Consider the following 17,454-nt stretch of genomic DNA (forward strand, 5'->3'; position numbering starts at 1 on the left):
GCATCTGTCCGACAGGATTCACTGGATCGAGCTGCAGTCAAGGTGATTGGAGAATAGCCTTTTTTGTAAAAGTTTCAAACTTCCCTTACAGCGATATAACGAGTAGAAGCAAGAGGTCGTGATCCATATTCTCCTGGTAGAAGTGAAAATAACGAGAGTCTAAGTGACATGGTTCTCTTTTGCATTGTAGTAATGCCTTGGCGCGTATCAGTCCTGCTCCATGCATTGGAAAAGAGCGCCGAAAATTTCGGGATTTTGTAATATTAATTAAGTCCTTAAAGTAGTAACCCCCGCGTGTTTAGAAAATTTGATTTGATTGAGGACGATTCTGTCCGTAATCTAGATATCGACGAGTGCAATCTGGATGGCGGCCATGATTGCCATGTGAATGCTGACTGTGTTAACACTGAGGGATCTTTTAGTTGTACCTGTGGTCTGGGCTACATTGGTGATGGACGTAATTGTACAGGTAAGGACTGATCTGGGGTGAAATGTGCAAGGTAGACACCTAGTCGTATGGGAATGAAGAGATCTTCTTTTCAAGGAAACAAACATACATCATTTTTTTTAAGTAGCACCCATCTTTTAATGGCCATGCAGCCATGAATATCAAAAGTAACTTAATTTGTCTAGCAAAGTTTTATTCAGGCTTTGGTTCCCAGCTCGCGGCCAGTTAATTAATCGTTTCCAGTGCGTAACTGGAATCAGGACTAATATATAGATTTAGCCAAGCCTAAAAGCGGAGCTCCTGAGCCGGGTTGTTCAAAGTCTGATCAAGCTAACCCATGATAAGTGAGAATCTTGATTTTAGTTTTTTGTTTTAACTTGGCGGTGAGGTTTTCTGCTTATATTGTTTGGCCTTCTGAGTTTGAATAATCTCAAACTACACAAAACATAAGCAGTGAAAAACATTTTTATACAAGAAAAATTTATACTTAATTACAAAAATACAATGGCCGATCAGCCGGAAAAGGATTATGGACATTGCATTTGAAAAAGATGAAGTGAATTTGTCACGAGGTCTACGTCATTGTTTGGCTCAAAAAAATAAATAAATAAATAAAAAATAAGATAATGACTGATGTAAAGTTATACTGACAATCAACTTTCATGTCAGATCTGTGTTGTTTTGAGTAGTATAGCTCGGGTGCAGTCAAGGTTGTTTGCTTCTTCTCCTTCTTGCTGTTCCAGGCTCTCAAAAGTTCTAAGCGAAATTTCGCGCGGTGCATTATTGAAATAGTCCGAGGAGTTTGCAAAAATTTTGATGTAAGGCAACCCTTCGGTTCCTTGCCTGTTCATCGGAGAAGACACCAATACGAGCGGACTCCGATCATCTCTCCACCGCTGACCAACTTCTGGTCAAATTGCATATCAGATATGTCGCAGATACAAAGTAACTGACCTCGGCTATCATAACCTTGGTCGATATAAGTCACAAATTCCTAATTTGAATTACGATAACATTTGAAGAAAATTTTATATCAATAATAAGTTTATATGCTGGATAGTACATATTTGATTAAAATTTTGTTCAGTTAATGCCCGAGAAGGCCTTTAATTCAAATGTACGTAACACAGTAACACGATTGTCCTTTTTATTAATTTTTTGTTTGTTTGTTGTTTTTGGTTCAGAATGTGGAGCTGTTGGTGTAGAGGACAGTAACAAAATACCAGATGCAAGAATGACGGCAAGCACATACTACAATAGTGATTTTTATCCATACTATGGCCGGCTGAATGGGATCAGGGGAGACGGAGCGTGGTGTGCAAAGACAACAACAGACAGAACAGACTATCTTCAAGTTGATATGATTACAGTACACTCTGTTTGTGCAGTGGCGACACAAGGAGAAATAGCATTCTCTGAATGGACCACCAGCTACAAATTGCATCTTTCTACGGATGGAGTAACATGGAACAGCTACAAGGAAAACAATGTTGAAAAGGTGACTGAGATATATTGTACTCTTTTATTATATGGCTGTTTCTCACAAGGACTCGGAACTACCGAATTCACGAATTTGATTGGGTGAAATTGATATTGAAAGGCAAAAATATTGAGTATTTTCTTTTAACATTATTTATTTATGGAAGTGCCAAAAAGCCTGATGAGAAAAGAAGAGTTAAGTGGACGAGCAGACTTTGGCGGAATTAAGTTCAGCTCATCGCCGTTCGCAAGCAAAATGTGGGCTAGTGCAAACCAGTTACATTAAACGAATTAAATCGTTCTTGTTTGCCATATAATAAACATCTTATTAACCGAGCTTAGTCGGTCTGTATGGGAGAATCTTGACCTCGGTTGTATGTACAGACCTCACTGCGTTCAGTCTGTACCCGCGACCTCGGTCAAGATTCTCCCATACAGACTTCCTGCTTGGTTAATAAGAGCTAAGTCTAGGGGTGGCGGTCTATAGAAAAATCATAAAGTTACGTCAGTAAACAGGAGAGTTGCGTCGTGCTTAAGTTACACAAGCCTAGCGGTCCTCGCATATGAAGATTGTATGTATCGCTTTATATAACTGTAAAATGTATGGAGAACTAGAAATTCGTGTAAGTTTCGAAGAGAAAACAAATTATAAAAAATATATTTACAGAATTTTTGTAAAAAAAGGGGAAACTAAAACTCGACCATCTTAGTTCTAGCCTCTCAACAACAACAACAACAACAACAACAACAACAACAACAACAACAAACCAACAAGAACCAAAACAAAATTCGGCGAGTGTTATCACTCGAAGCGAGCTGGGCCACGCCAGTTAGCTCAGCTCAGCTATCGCTAGCTCACCTCGGAGGCTTCCTTTCTTTTTTCAGCCCTCTAACTCATTCAAGGAAATCAAGATCCTGTTCATAGGTTATGTTGGCATATTTACGGCCTTTATTTCTGTTCCAGGACCCCAATGAAAATTTTAGTTTCAGTAGACTTAAGTTAATAAGTGACAATGCAAACTGTTCTGCTATTTGTTTTTCATTTCAGGTGTTCGCAGGAAACACAGATGAAAACAGCATTGTGAAGCATTCACTCAGTCGGGACGTCAAAGGAAGATTCGTTAGATTTTATCCCGTAACGCATAACGCATGGCCTTGTTTGAGAGTTGAAATATTTGTGTTAAAGTAGCCACGGGGAATTTGCTTTCATAACCAGATTAAAGCTTCCCTCCAGTGATATCGTGGCTAATTGTTTATTTTATTAGTATATTATTATTTGTATCATTATCATTATCATTACCATTACCATTACCATTACCATTACCATTACCATTACCATTATCATTATCATTATCATTACCATTATCATTATCATTAACGTTATTATGTTTATTATTATTACTATTACTATTATTATTATTATTATTATTATTAGTATTAGTATTTTTTGTCAGTTATTGTTGTTGTTCTTTTTATTATTTCGTCACAAATGCATTTGGATTTAAGGTTACTGTACATCTTCAAGGGCTGGTTTTTTGTTCACGCCAACTTCAAGACTTTAAAATCGTAAAATCCCAGCGAGTTATCCACAAAAACGTGATGTTTTCAAACAAGTCAACGATCCGCAAACTGTGATAAGCCAATGCGTCAACCACTGAGTTGAGCAGTAACAATTTTCACGGCCATCCCATCCACAGACTCGTATTTTGTTTCTATTGTTTATCTTTTACGTCTTACAATTTCTCGCACAAAATTTTTCGCTTTTGCTGATTACGTTCGTCTTTTAAGCGATAGACTTAGACTAACAACATTACCGGATAGTCTTTTGATCAAAATCTTTAAACAAGAGTGCATAACTTAGGAATAACCAACTAAACATTTATAGCAGGTTTGTGTCATAGGTGTTCAAAGATGGGACACCGGCGAAAGACAGTTTACAGTTAACGATATATAATGAGTAGTTTTACTAGAAAACTAATAAACTAAGAAGCAAGCTAGCTTGCTGAACTCTTTCTGACTAGTCAGCGTTTAGTCCTGCCTTGGAAGTGAGATGTGATATCCTTAAATACAATTGCTAACGAAAAAAATGTACTTCATATTGAGATGCTTTTGAGTCAATTTACTTAGGAAGAATAATCAACAACTAAAAAAATCATGATCGAGTTATTTCGTGACCATTTCATAACTTCGTTCTTGTACATGTTATTCGATGTTTGGTTTGAATATATGTGAATGCAACTTGTAGTGATGTAGTCCGCGCTCACTAACTAATCATTAAAAAAAAAAAAAATTAAGTAAATAGACTTATACTAATAATACGTTACTTAATCAATATTGTCAATATTATTACGTTGACTTCGTTAGTTACAGTGCTGCAGTGCTCCGTACCTTTGCTACTTGATTATGTTTTAGATTTTAATCCAAAAAAAATTAAAATTAAAATTTTTGACACTTTTTATTAACTGTCTGTTGGCAGAAAATGTAAGAACAGTGAGGCTCTTGCCTATCGACTTGCCGGTTGAAACATAAGACATCAATAAATTGTCGAAAAGAAAAAGTAAAAAAACATTTGTCAAAAATAAATCCAAAATCGTCGCCTGTCAACGGCGCATGCGCAGCAGTGTAACTGAATAGTGTTGTGTTTTTTCTTAATTTAGCCCTAGTGGTCCCAATCTTGGTTAAAGTGCTCTTTGTACAGCTGTAAAATACAAGGGTGTAAAAGTTCTTTTGAGCATTTTAAAAGTAGTTCGTGCAAAATATAGGCTTAGCCCTTCCCCCACTACGTTGAAAAAGACTTCAAAATACCGGCTAATAAAGGGCTTAGCCCATTTTATCTGTTTACACCAACTATTTGACACTTTGAAGAACTTTTTCAATCTTGCATTTGCTTCTTCCTCATAATGTCGCGCATCATACGATATCTTTGCCTGTTTCTACTGCTTTTGTTACCGATACCCGAAGGAGAAGTTATATTCTGATCATTCTTCGGACTTGACGTTCTATTACTGTTAGGTTTTTCGATTTTCGAATTTCGAGTGACAAAATAGGAAATTGTACATCAAAACTGTATGTTTTGTAGATTTAGTTCAGTTTGTCTGCGCAAAACATGGTTAATTTGGTTTATATTTGATCTACGTTTATTTTACATCATAGATACTGTACTGGAATCTCACCAGTGAATTATTATAAATACCAGGTTCTGTCGCATCTTTAACTGTATAGTAGTTTTTCACATCGTATTCTTATAAAGTTTGTATACATTTAATTTTGTAGAGGCTCTTTTTTTCAATGTACAGATAATCATATGTAAGTCGTAATAAAGATGTTTTCAACTTCGCTTTGTAAAGGTGATGTTCACGTACTTATAAGAGCTGAAAGACGTTTTTGAATATATAGCTCTGTTGCACGATTACGTTAGTTCACAGAGCCAGTAACTAAAACTAACCAATCAGAGTTCTCAACTGCCTCTATTTTCCAAGTATTGAATAAGGCACCGTAAGGTTTACTTTTCTGAACGAATTAACTTACGCATAAAATATTGGCTTTCTTTTTCTTCCACAACTTTCCTTTGCTTCTTAAAAAATGAACATCGAGGCTCTACATCTGAAGAGTTCGTGATTGCGGGATTTTCTGAAAATATTTCCAGTCGTGTTATACATTAGTCTCCTTCGCAGTTACTCGGACCGAAGTCACGCAACCAGTCTCTAACCCAGTGAGGAACGTTGAAAGTGATACCAAGGATCTTTAAGAATTTCCTGTTTATTCTGATACTCAAAGGACGGGTCAAGCTATAATCGGTGCAAAATTACAAACGTGTCTTTGCGGGTCATTTTTGAGCACGTACGATCGGTTTCGTCCATTCTGTTTCCAAAAATGTCTTCGAAAAACAATGGTTTATCAGTGAGCCCTGGAACAGTGTTGTCTGTGGTTTGTTTGCTTCTATACTCCGCTGGATTCATTAGAATCGAGCTGAAGTTTAATGATCACGATCAAAGGTTGATAGCTGTCGAGGAAGTCATTTCTCAGATGAAACATGGAATGGCGCACACTTGGAATAAAGGTAAGGCATTGGTGTGTCGGGTAATTGTTTCAACTAAAACCTCTTCCTCTTCAGCAGTTCACTTATTGACCGTATCTGTATATTGTACTAAAAGAGCTTTCGTGAGCAGATTAATTATTCAATTCAATTTTAGACTTTAATTCTTCCGGTGAAGAAATAGTAACCAAATATTTAAAATATCTCTTAGTTTCTTTCAAATAACCGTTCATATTATGATTGAAAACGGAAAGCAAAAGACGTACTCTAGCACTTCCAGTTGATCTCAGGGTCTCGAGGAAGGATTCTTTTATTATAAGCACTTTATTGAGTTGATTTTGCGTTATAAATGAAGAAAGATGGTGCATTTTAGCTGATAAATTTTAAGTAATGTTTTCCCATGCAATCGCACGTTTGACCTTATGCAGAGATCCTTTAGTACAGACGACTTCAAGCTGGTCTTTCAATATTATGTCACAAAACCTCTTTCATTTATCAGTTATGCAGACACTCCGATCTGAAAACAAAACATTCATATAGGCAAATTAGCTGCCATTTAGGTGGTGTACATTGCACACAGAAACGGCCCTGAAACTTAACAGATCTTTTCTGGTTACGGTGCGACTCTACGCGAGGTACTGAAGTATATCTGTCTTATTACTGTTTAGAAATTTCACAGCTTAATTCTGGGAAGAAAGAAACAAATAGTGAGATAAAGCTCCACAGAATCACACGTAGCATTGTCAACAATCCAACCTTTAATAATTCCGCCAACATGAAGCAAGCTTTGGAAGACGTTGTCACCTCGAGTTTCAAAAAGATCTGTCAGAAGAGTGGAGACCTTAAAGTTTGCCCGCGAGGACTCCCGGGACCTCCGGGAAGGAGAGGAAGAAAAGGTTCCCAAGGAATTATGGGACCACAGGGTCCAGGTGGAAAGCAAGGAGTTATGGGACCCCCTGGTCGAAGTGGAAAACAAGGAATTAATGGACCACCGGGCATAAGAGGAGAAAAGGGAATTAAAGGAGATATCGGGCGACCGGGCATCCCAGGGATTAAAGGTGAGCCCGGAGAATCTATTTCTGTACCTAAAGTGACAATTTTCCCTGCTTCACAACTGACTGTCAACGAAAGCAACACTGCTGCTCTGTTTTGCTCTGCTACTGGAAATCCCGCTCCCCAGTTATCTTGGGTTAGGGTTGCTGGATCGTTACCTAGCAACAAGATCAGACTGACCTCGGACGGCCTGATGCAGATTGATGACGTTCGCCTGGAGGATGCTGGGAAATACAAATGCATGGCGAGCAATATTCTGGGACAGGACGAAAATGCTGCGAACCTTGTTGTTCAGAGTAAGTTGAAATTGTAATACTTTATTTTGTCTCACCTACACAACCAAAGCCAAATAACTTGATTTACGGAGGGCCTAGCCAGAATCAACCTGAATATGCAGCGTATGTATTAAAAACAATCATTCTACAACACTTTTGAACAATTAATTACATATTCTGTGGCTGAAAATGTGGGAAAATTTACTATAAATCTGCTGTTATTGGTCAGTCTTGAGGTACATCCCCAAGTAAGTACGTGGACTTACCGCCACGTACAGCCAAGACTCTAATATCACAGAGTCACTTGTGACAAAGAAACCTCAAGTAAGCACATGGGCTAATGTCACTGCGTTAAGCTGACGGGTCCATGTTTACTTTTATCGTACTCGGGCTTGGTGCCAGTCAGGCGACAAAATATCGATTGATCTGGATCTTCTTTGCAATCTCATTTGTGCGCAATAACAGTTGTTTTTTATCTCTAGTAATTTAATAAACTGAGGTAGATCGTTTTATTCCGTTCCATTTTCCATTTTTTTTTTAACAGAATGACAGAAATTGAGTTCTTTCACGCAACTTAGGTTCGTATTTCTGTATCAATATTCCATTTCCATTGGCATTCTAGCTCTGAGTATTCTGTGCATTCTCTAAGATAAATGCATTTGCGAAATTCGTGCAAAACAGTCTTCAGAAAGAGGGGCGTGGGTTTGACAAAACAAAGAAATACTTTAGACGTCTAAGCAGTGATTACGAGATTGCAAGTCTACCGCATTTCATGTTTTCTTATGTCGGTATTTAGAAGTTTAAGAATGTTTTTGCTTGTTTGTTTGTCTTTTTGTTTTGTGTTCTTGCGATATTTAGTAGTTACATCACTCTAGAGTACTCCTAGGGTACCATTTTCGTGTCAATTGAATGTTAATGATAGGATTAAGATTGATTGAGTTTGAAGATGGTTTTTGTGAGTGAAGTTTCATTTGGAATGCAAAAAGCTGTACTAATGTATGGTGACATTGAACGTGTCCCCATTGCCTGTGCTGTTACACAAGATATTTATTTATTTATTTATTTATTTATATTATTTCCTTCCAGGTAAGCCCAAAGTTTCTCTCTCGTTTGGAACATCCTACGTCGAAAGGAACAAGAACATCACTTTACCAACTTGTCACGTGACTGGCTATCCTCCAGCGGTGATCATGTGGTCTAAAGTGCACGGTGAACTGGTACAAGCAAGAGCTCTTTCGAAAGATGGACAGCTGTCAATAACAAATGCTCAAAAGAAAGACTCTGGCTTGTACAAATGTAAAGCAACGAATATCTTAGGTTACCACTCGGCTGTAACACATCTAAGTGTTGTGGAGCTGCCGCAGTTTACAGTCAGGCCGCCTGGGCAACTTAAAATGTCTACGAACCGCAATATAAGAGTCCCTTGCCAGGCCACTGGGGACCCCCTTCCGACAGTCACTTGGGTGAAAGAGAACGGCGAGCTACCGTTAGGGAGATCAAAAGTTAGTGTTGATGGAACACTTCAAGTTTGGAACACTAAAGAAGAGGACTCGGGGAGATATACTTGTGTGGCGGCATCGGCTGAAGTCTTTAGAGCGTTTTCTGTTATGAAACTGACAGTGACAGGTGAGATTTGTACTTATCATGATTTAAGTCACTCTTAGTACCATTCTAATTCTTCACCATTCTAATTCTTCACCTTGAGTCTATCTTGAGTCTATGTATAGAGAATTTTAAAGACGCAACGGCCCTAAAAACCACGAAGGTTTACACTGTTTGAGCACAGAAGTTATGGAATACTATTATAATATAATATAAGCCGAGTAATTTGAGAGATTTGATTGATTGATAATATCACTATTTCCGCGTAATAGTGGTATAAAAAAAGAAATATACAAATAAATATACAACTGAACAGTTAAAAAATAGCTTAAAGACTTAAATTCGGAGGCTTCGCGATATTTGGTGGCACACTGACATGAAACAGTTCGAGATCTCTCTTTTCCATAGAAATTAGAGAAGACTAATTGCAAAAGAAATATTTCGTCGATGTGATGATGGGAGGTAATGAACTTTAAAATTTCAACTGCAAAATAAACGTGTCAGCTTCGTTATCCTCCTGGTAGAGCAACCAAGATAATGAAATTCACCACGCTCAGCAGGAAAATTTTAGCCTGAAACTTGTTGCTAATCTGACATAAAGTTGGCCCTTCATTCCCTTAGTCCTGATTGTCTCAGAGCTGTTGCTCAAAAGTACTAACAACAAAAAAGTTATTGAATCCAAGGCCGAAATGGCGGGGAAACATGCTGCAGTTTTCCCGTCATGATAAAGTTATGCGCATGTTCGTTACAGTTCTCAAATGACTGACACATTTCTTTGCTGGGGCGATCACCGAAACCAGAGAAGCGGCGAGATCAAAGGTAGCTGCCAGCTTCCCCTGGAAGTTACCCGTCAGTTTTATTTACTATCGAACTGTCTACTGTCTAAACTCTCTAAGTACAGAAGTCGTCAAATTGTACATGAAGCAAAATTATGATCGTAGAAAATACAAGTGAGCCCTAGTGGTTACTTTATGGGGGTCCAAGCAAGAGATATTTCAAGGCCTTCGATTCTAAAATATCTCTACCTAGATAATTGAGATGGGGATGATTCCAACAAGAGGGTTATTCCGTTTTCTTAACCTTTACTGTAATATAGAAAACTCCTATGAAATGAATCAAGAAAGCTTGCTATCATTTTTGTCAATAAAGGACTGAGCTCCGTTATCATTAGCTTGTGAACAGACTTGAAGGTTCTGACCGCGGCTTGAAGGGTCAAGAATAAAGGAACCGCTATCGCAGTTTGCTTGCTTTTTTGTATTTTTTGCTTGATGTTTTTTTTTTTGTGTGTGTGTCTTTCAGAATGTGGACCTGTTGGTGTAGAGGACAGGAACACAATACCAGATGCCAGGATGACGGCAAGCACATACTACAGTAATTCATATTATCCATACTATGGCCGGCTGAATGAGGACAGGGGAAATGGTGCGTGGTGTACAAAGACAAGAACAGACAGAACAGACTATCTTCAAGTTGATACGGGTGCAGTACACTCTGTTTGTGCAGTGGCAACTCAAAGCGCCCATAGAGAAGATGCATGGATCACCAGCTACAAAGTGCATTTTTCTACAGATGGAGTAACATGGAACAGCTACAAGGAAAACAATGTTGAAAAGGTGACTAAGATCATATACTTTTGTCTAGGAGTGGCGGTCTGTAGAAAAATCATAAAGTAATCTCAGTAATCAGGACAATTGCGACATATTAAAGCCACAAGAGCCCTGTAGTTCTCTTATAAAAGGGCTGTATATACCGAATCCATTTATTGTGGGTATCTGCATATAATAGATATAGAACGTTCGGAGAACTAGAAATTCGTGTTACAGGCAGCCGCTGTGTGTCTACGTATTAAGCCCCGGCCAAACGATGGCAACGTTTCAACGCAACATATCGCAACATTGTTGGGAGCAGGATGTTGCGTACGTTTGGCCACCCTGTTGCGATGTGTTGCGATATGTTGGGTGTTGTTGGCTCAAATTTGAAAATGGTCAAAATTTCCATGCAACATTTGTGAATGTTGCATGATGTTGTAGTCGTTTGACCCGGTTCATGCAACAATGTTGCGCCCGGGCATGCGCACTAGTTCGATTTTCAACACCCAACATGTCGCAACACGTCGCCACAGGGTGGCCAAACGCGTGCAACATATTGCGCCCAACAATGTTGCGATATGTTGCGTTTAAATGTTAGGATCGTTTGGCCGGAGCTTGCAAATGCTGGGCTAACAATATTGGGATATGTTGTGTTGAAATGTTGCGATCGTTTGGCCGTTTGAACAGCAAGCCATAGGCTGTTGGTTTGGAGGGGAAAAGAGATTATAAAACGTAAAATTAACAAGTTATTTAAAAAGCAGAAACTAAAAGTCCTGCCATGTTAGTCCTAGCTTGTAATCAGGCTCCCGGTGAGTGCGAAAAAATGGAGAGGGGAATCGAACGCTGAGTGACCACACTTGCCTACAGAGCTCCGCTCGCCGTTTCTTGTTTTCTTGTCCTATAACCCAATTGGGAGAATCAGTCTGGTGAGCGCTAATGGGTCAATTTCGATATATTTTTAAAAATTATACCCAGGCCCCTAACTTTATAAATAGGCAACCTAGAAAAAAAAAACAATTAAAAAAAAAACAAAAAAACAAAAAAGCAAAAAACAAAAACAAAAACAAAACAAAACAAACAAACAAAAAAACAAAACAAGACAAAACAAAGCAAAAAAGGAAAGAAAAACAAACAACAACAACAACAATAACAAGAAGGTCCGCTATGCGTACTTTTGGTCTTATGGTTAATTTTATTTCATTCGGTTGGAGTGTTGTTTTTAAATGTCAATATCTGGGAGTTGATCATGAATTGCTACAAGTGAAAAGGTAGACAAGTCATTGTAAATTTTAAGTGGATAAGTATAGCCAAATACTGTTTACTTACTTACATACTTTATCCTCTAAAAATAATTATTTATTTAGCTCTCAATTTAATCTACTTAATCATTCAATTTAGTCCTATTTTGCGCAGCATGTTGTACCTTGTCCCATGTGAGAGAGAGTTTTCACTCTCTGAGCTCGACACTGTTTGCACATGTCAAGTGAACTTTTACATGTAGTGTCAAGGTGTTTTGCTACAGTAATGACTAAGCCTGTTTAAATACATAACAACATCAACAACTGAGTCCCACAAACTGACTTGTAACTATATTGGTTTGTGAGAGCTTTTGTGGTGTAGACCGCGCGCCGGATTTCAAGCCTATGAATGTGGGCTCGCAAAAGCGTATTAGCTTCAGTGCAATCCGCACTAAACACAAGCCGAGTCTAGTTATGTTGACTTGCGTGAGCAAACAACTCCCGTATCGCCGAGGAAACTCACTCAGCATCACTTGAATGAAATAACAAAGAAAAAACAAGGCAGTGCAGTTAATTTTCAAAATGAAAGGAAGAAAACTAATAATAGACAGCAAGACGGAGCGATTTTGAAATAGAAAAATGACAAGCCTTAAACAATTACAACTAATTTGCGATGAAAAGCTCTTCAAAACTTTCACAAAACAGGTAAAACGGCTGCCGTTACACTAGTAAAACAACGATACGCCGGAAGCAATGGCCGACGAAACAACTCGAAAACAGTGCCTCGCAATTACTAGTACCCAGTCTACCTGTAGAACTATTTGTTCTCCCGGAGGTCTGTCACTTGTCATCTCGTCCTGAAAGCCACAAGATCGGTCTCTGACTTAGTGGTCTTTCATAAGACTACAAAAATTCTGTTAGTCTAAGGGGAAAGTAAAGGTTGTGTCAGTGTTCTGTTATAACTTGGCTGCGAAGTGTAGTAGTTCGGCGGTATAACTCGAAATTTCAGGCAAAATGTGCACTTTTTGATACAAGCGTGAAATGTGGCACACTGATAGCAGTCACCAATACGAGCATTTTCAGGGTGAGTGCCAAGTTGGAGGTCCACTGGTTTCTGTGGAAACCGCAATTTATTGAAATTCATGAAATTCTCTTTGTATTGAATAAGTTATGTAACCCTTGTAGTGTACTGCAGTGTAGTTTTTCTTCTTTGTAGTTTGTAATTAAGGTAATTGTTGTAAATTCTGTAATGTTTAAACGTATCGATCTGTACAGTCTTGTATTATACCTGTAAAAGAAAAAAAAATAACAATAAGTTTCCCCAACACTTCGCAGATATCTGTTCTGGGAGACTTGTGGCTACTGGGTGTTTATTTTTGAATTTAAGAGGTCACCCTCGGAGAAATGGGAGGTAGCCGCTTAAAAGACTGTTATTGTTTGTGGACATGGAATCACGTCAAGGCAATCATGATAAACGTGTGCTTGGAAAAAAAAAGTTGTAGTTTGAAGACTTGTTAACAATAAGATTTTCCAGTGTCCTTTTGATTTCATATGTATTGCATGTATATTCAGACTATGTCAACTGACTAGCAATTGTGTTTGAAAATAGATATGGACAGTTAAGTTGTCATTTCAGGTCGATGAAATCTTTCAAGGTCCTTTTTATTTCATGTGACATCAAGCAAAAGCTACGAAGTGACTAGGAATTTTGTTTAAAACTAATAAATTGTCCTGGAAAGAAGTAAGGTGTTTGTTTGCACTGTTTGGTAATGATTCATTGTCTCCCTTGCCCTATTTCAAAAAGATTTCAACAAATCTTCTTTTGCCCAGCCCCCAAAATGGAGGACTCAAGTATGAAATTGACAGCGGTCGTTATGGGAAATTTAAAAGAAATCCCTAAAATGTCCAGAAACTAATATTAATCTCCCTTTGTGGGCCTGGCTTAAATTCATTTTAACCCCAAGAGGTACCAATTTAATTAAAGTACCTTCTCATATTTTTTCCGGCTTACGGGCCTAAAGGTACTAAGATAAGTCTAAAATTGATAATTTCAGAGTTCGTAATAGCACATTCGATTTCACCTTACCAAACCACAAAGTTTAACCCATAAAAGGTACCCTGCCCCTTTTGTTCAAATACATTTTCTTATCACTCATTACCACTAGTCTACTATAGAAATATCATGCAAACTGCATTGTGGAGTGCACACTGCATGGTAACCCTAAAACAGTCAATAATAACAGGCATACAAAGTGTATCATCAATATTGTTTTCTTTTTACTGCACTATACAGTACCATTTTACCTGATCTGGTACCATCTTAATGCTGGGCAATCAACAAAAGTAACCACATTGTGTATGCAAATTGATTATGGGTATTCAGCATGTCGACATTTTTTTTGCAGCCATGCCAAGAACTTATTACAACCTCAATACACTTTAACACCATTAACAAGGTGTATGTTGGACTCAGTTGTTGATGTTGTTATGTAACAGGCTTAATCATTACTGCAGCAAGCCATCTTGACACTACATGTACAATTTTACTTGACATGTGTATACAGTGCTGAGCTCAGAGAGTTAAAACTCATATGGGACAAGGCACAACATGCTGGACAAAATAGGGCTAAAATGAAGAAAGGTTATTATTGTGTTATGTCCCATGGGGACTAAGAGATGAATAAAAAATTATTATTAGAGGATAAAGTAACTAAGTAAACAGTATTCTTCAACTAATTTTCCACTTAAAATTTGTAACGATTTGTCTATGTTGATACCAGAAATCAAAAAAACTCTGTGGTACCTAATTCAGTTATTTCCACACCTTTATCACACCGTTATCTTTCCAGTGTTTGTCTTCTCACTTGTAGCAATTCAACTCTCAGATACTGACATTTAGAAACAACAATCCAACCGAATGGAATCAAACTGAGGATAAGCCCACAAGTACGCGTTGTTGACCTATTTTTCTTTTTTCCCTGATGACTTTTCCATTGTTGTGTTGTCGCACGCGGTTAACCGGCGCTGCTAGACAATTCTAGTAATGTTTGCCCAGCAGCATAGATATTAGATTCAAATGGGATAACTCGTGAGCAACAGATCGGACACAGGATCGGAATCGGCAACCATTGTACACGCCTCTCTTAATTCAACCTCGGTGGTCGGTTCCTTCCAAGACATTTTTGCTGCTTGGAAAATACTTCTTGTACGTTTGCTTCTTCTTTGGCCGAGACAGTTTCCTTTTGAACATGCGATCCAGTCTGGTTCTGCTTGGCCATGTCGAACTGTCGAATTCCAAAAGGTTTATATCAAGTGGCATACTGTCTTTCAAATTTCGGAACAATTCCATTCTCTCGTCCAGATCTTCCCAAATCAACCCATATATTCCTTTATATGTTGAAGCTCGCCGTTTTCTCTTTCTAATGACGGGGTGTGCTGTGCGTTATTGCATCCAATTGCATAGAAACAAATTAGAATAAGATGCCGCTTCTACCATCCGAACCAAGAGAAAGTGTTGCAGAAATGTAGAAGAAGGACAGCAAGAGAAAATCAAAATGCAGATTTACGCAAATTGAGACCTTCATTTATTGAATATTTTTGGCGGTAAAATTGCCTCTACTTGAATGAACAAAAGGGAGAAAAATAACAATTCTAATCATACTTGCATTAATGTAGTGAAAACGTGAGGTAAAAGCGTTAATTAATTCTCGAAAAAGAACATAAACAAGAACTTCGCGTGGTTTATAATGAGTGAAAACTCTAGTTATCGCTAACTAGCTGGAATTAGAACATTGAGCTTGGCACTATAATCAGGAATTGATCAGTATGGGAATGCGCATTATCCTACAAAGTTTGGTGCTTGTATCAAAAATCGCACAATTCAAGAGCTATGCTGCCAGACTATAAGAGAATACAACAAGAGAAAAACGCATTTTGCGTACAAAATTTAGGATCGAAACCAATCAATCAACAAATGGCAAACTTTCCTGAGAGAGTTAGGTTTTCAATTTTGTGGTGTTCGTATTTTTCAATGCTGTTGGTTTATTCGCCAAAAAGATCGCTTTCCTTTGTTCTCAGATAACGTTCTAATTGGCTAACTCTTTTTCAAGTAGCCCGGTTCGAGTAGTTGCACTGTAAAGGGATTTTTGTTGTAATTAAGCTTACTGATAAGCTCTTCGTATCTTAGAGACAAAGGGCATATGAAGGTATTATTGATAATGATTTAGGACTGGATACTTGGAAGGAAATTAGGAGAAAAATTATTACTGTTTAATCCTAACTGACACGCGAACTAGTCAGAAGACTATAATAGAACTAATTGTTTAACTAACTTCTCGGAAACGCGTGATATAACAAGCTCAAGTGCAACCGGGAAATTCTCCGGCCTTTAATTGTGTCCCATGAAACTAATAGATATTTTTCCTCCGAAGATTTCAGTTAAAAGCGCTGATAATGTAAAGCGTTCTGCTATTTCTTCTTCATTTGCAGGTCTTCACAGGTAACACAGACAGAAACAATATTGTGAAGCATTCACTCAGTCCTGCTGTTAAAGCAAGATTCGTTAGATTTTATCCCGTCACATATTATGGTCATCCTTGTATGAGAGTTGAAATATTTGTACTAAAGTAGTCACACGAAATTTGTTTTCATTACCGGCTTAAAAGAAGTGAAAGGTAGTGATTGTCGCATTTGGTCACAAATGCTATTATGAGGTAAAGTTACAATTATTTTTCCCCAAAAGTTTTCGGCTTTAGTTGTAAATTGTTCAGGTTCAACGAAAAAGAACCTTAATGGCACTGCTTGGAACCTCCTGAAACAATAGCTTTAAACTTACGTTATGAAGTGTAAAAAACGTTATATTATTAATTAGCCAGCTTTAACGGCTTGCATTCCACTGGGAAACATAGGGCGAGTTGCTTTTTTTTTTTTGAAGAAAGGAAAGAGTCTTAACCCTACTTGTAGGTAAGGATTGTGCAGTTAAACGGATAGGTGCCAGTTGTCGTAAGTGAAATCTAACAACATATGATAATCTTTTGACAAAATGTTTTAACGAGATAGCATAACTTAGGAATAGGTTTTTGTTACAGGTGCCTAAAGACGGCACTAGCGGCAAAAGACAATCTGCTTTTAACGACAAGTAATCAGTAGTTTTATCAGAAGCCTAATAATCTAAAACAATACAAATTTTTAGTGGACTGTTAATAGAGCTTGTTCTGAGCTTGGATAATGATCAGTAAATGGGTAGATCGTCTGCAATGCTTTCAGCTAGTTGCCATACTCTCAACACTGTAGCTCACTTCCATTCTCCCCTAAAACCTATACACCACTCCAGACTTCGCAGAATTCATGGGAGCGGCAAAACCCTCAAGCTTTTCACAAGTTTTCTTTTATGATATTTCTTTCGTTTATTTTTTCAAAGGGCAATTGGTCACTTGTAATGTCAAGTTAATTGCTTGTCTTTTAATTGACATGGGCCTCGATAGGAACAATCCGTCAGGGTAAGAATCGAAGTAAAACACAACTGAAATCACAACTGATATCTGTGCTGGGAAAAATAACTATTTACGACTTGTGTAAACCAGCTTGCATAATTCCATAATTAATGATACCACCGCCCCCCCCCCCCGCCTTTTCTCTGTTATTTCTGCATTGCTGTAACATGTAAGTTATTTTTGTTCATGTAATTTCTATTTTCTAGCTGAGTACAAATAAAGTTGTTGTTGTTGTTCGCATT

General features: G+C 37.9%; 2 protein-coding genes across 2 annotated transcripts; both read left to right on the plus strand.

The window, feature by feature from the left end:
• Positions 1–1,437: 1,437 nt before the first annotated feature.
• LOC145482879 (lactadherin-like) lies at positions 1,438–3,116 on the plus strand. Its single transcript, XM_081461519.1, has 2 exons — positions 1,438–1,946; positions 2,976–3,116. Exons 1-2 carry the CDS (start codon positions 1,539–1,541, stop codon positions 3,114–3,116), a joined length of 549 nt encoding a protein of 182 aa, XP_081317645.1. The 5' UTR covers positions 1,438–1,538.
• Positions 3,117–5,654: 2,538 nt separating this feature from the next.
• On the plus strand, positions 5,655–17,366 carry LOC145482794 (uncharacterized). The gene is made up of 5 exons (XM_081461429.1): positions 5,655–5,987; positions 6,632–7,312; positions 8,378–8,917; positions 10,193–10,506; positions 16,209–17,366. Exons 1-5 carry the CDS (start codon positions 5,801–5,803, stop codon positions 16,347–16,349), a joined length of 1,863 nt encoding a protein of 620 aa, XP_081317555.1. The 5' UTR covers positions 5,655–5,800; the 3' UTR covers positions 16,350–17,366.
• Positions 17,367–17,454: the final 88 nt, after the last annotated feature.

Source organism: Orbicella franksi, chromosome 3 (assembly GCF_964199315.1).
Source record: "Orbicella franksi chromosome 3, jaOrbFran1.1, whole genome shotgun sequence".
NCBI lineage: Eukaryota > Metazoa > Cnidaria > Anthozoa > Scleractinia > Merulinidae > Orbicella > Orbicella franksi.

What these genes read in the sequence shown, in the direction of transcription:
- LOC145482879 (XM_081461519.1), top strand. Translation starts at nt 1,539, where the DNA reads ATGCCCGAGAAGGCCTTTAATTCAAATGTACGTAACACAGTAACACGA. An exon ending in AGGAAAACAATGTTGAAAAG is followed by an intron (nt 1,947 to 2,975) that starts GTGACTGAGATA and finishes TTTTCATTTCAG; the next exon opens with GTGTTCGCAGGAAACACAGA.
- LOC145482794 (XM_081461429.1), top strand. Translation starts at nt 5,801, where the DNA reads ATGTCTTCGAAAAACAATGGTTTATCAGTGAGCCCTGGAACAGTGTTG. An exon ending in TGCGAACCTTGTTGTTCAGA is followed by an intron (nt 7,313 to 8,377) that starts GTAAGTTGAAAT and finishes ATTTCCTTCCAG; the next exon opens with GTAAGCCCAAAGTTTCTCTC. An exon ending in AGGAAAACAATGTTGAAAAG is followed by an intron (nt 10,507 to 16,208) that starts GTGACTAAGATC and finishes CTTCATTTGCAG; the next exon opens with GTCTTCACAGGTAACACAGA.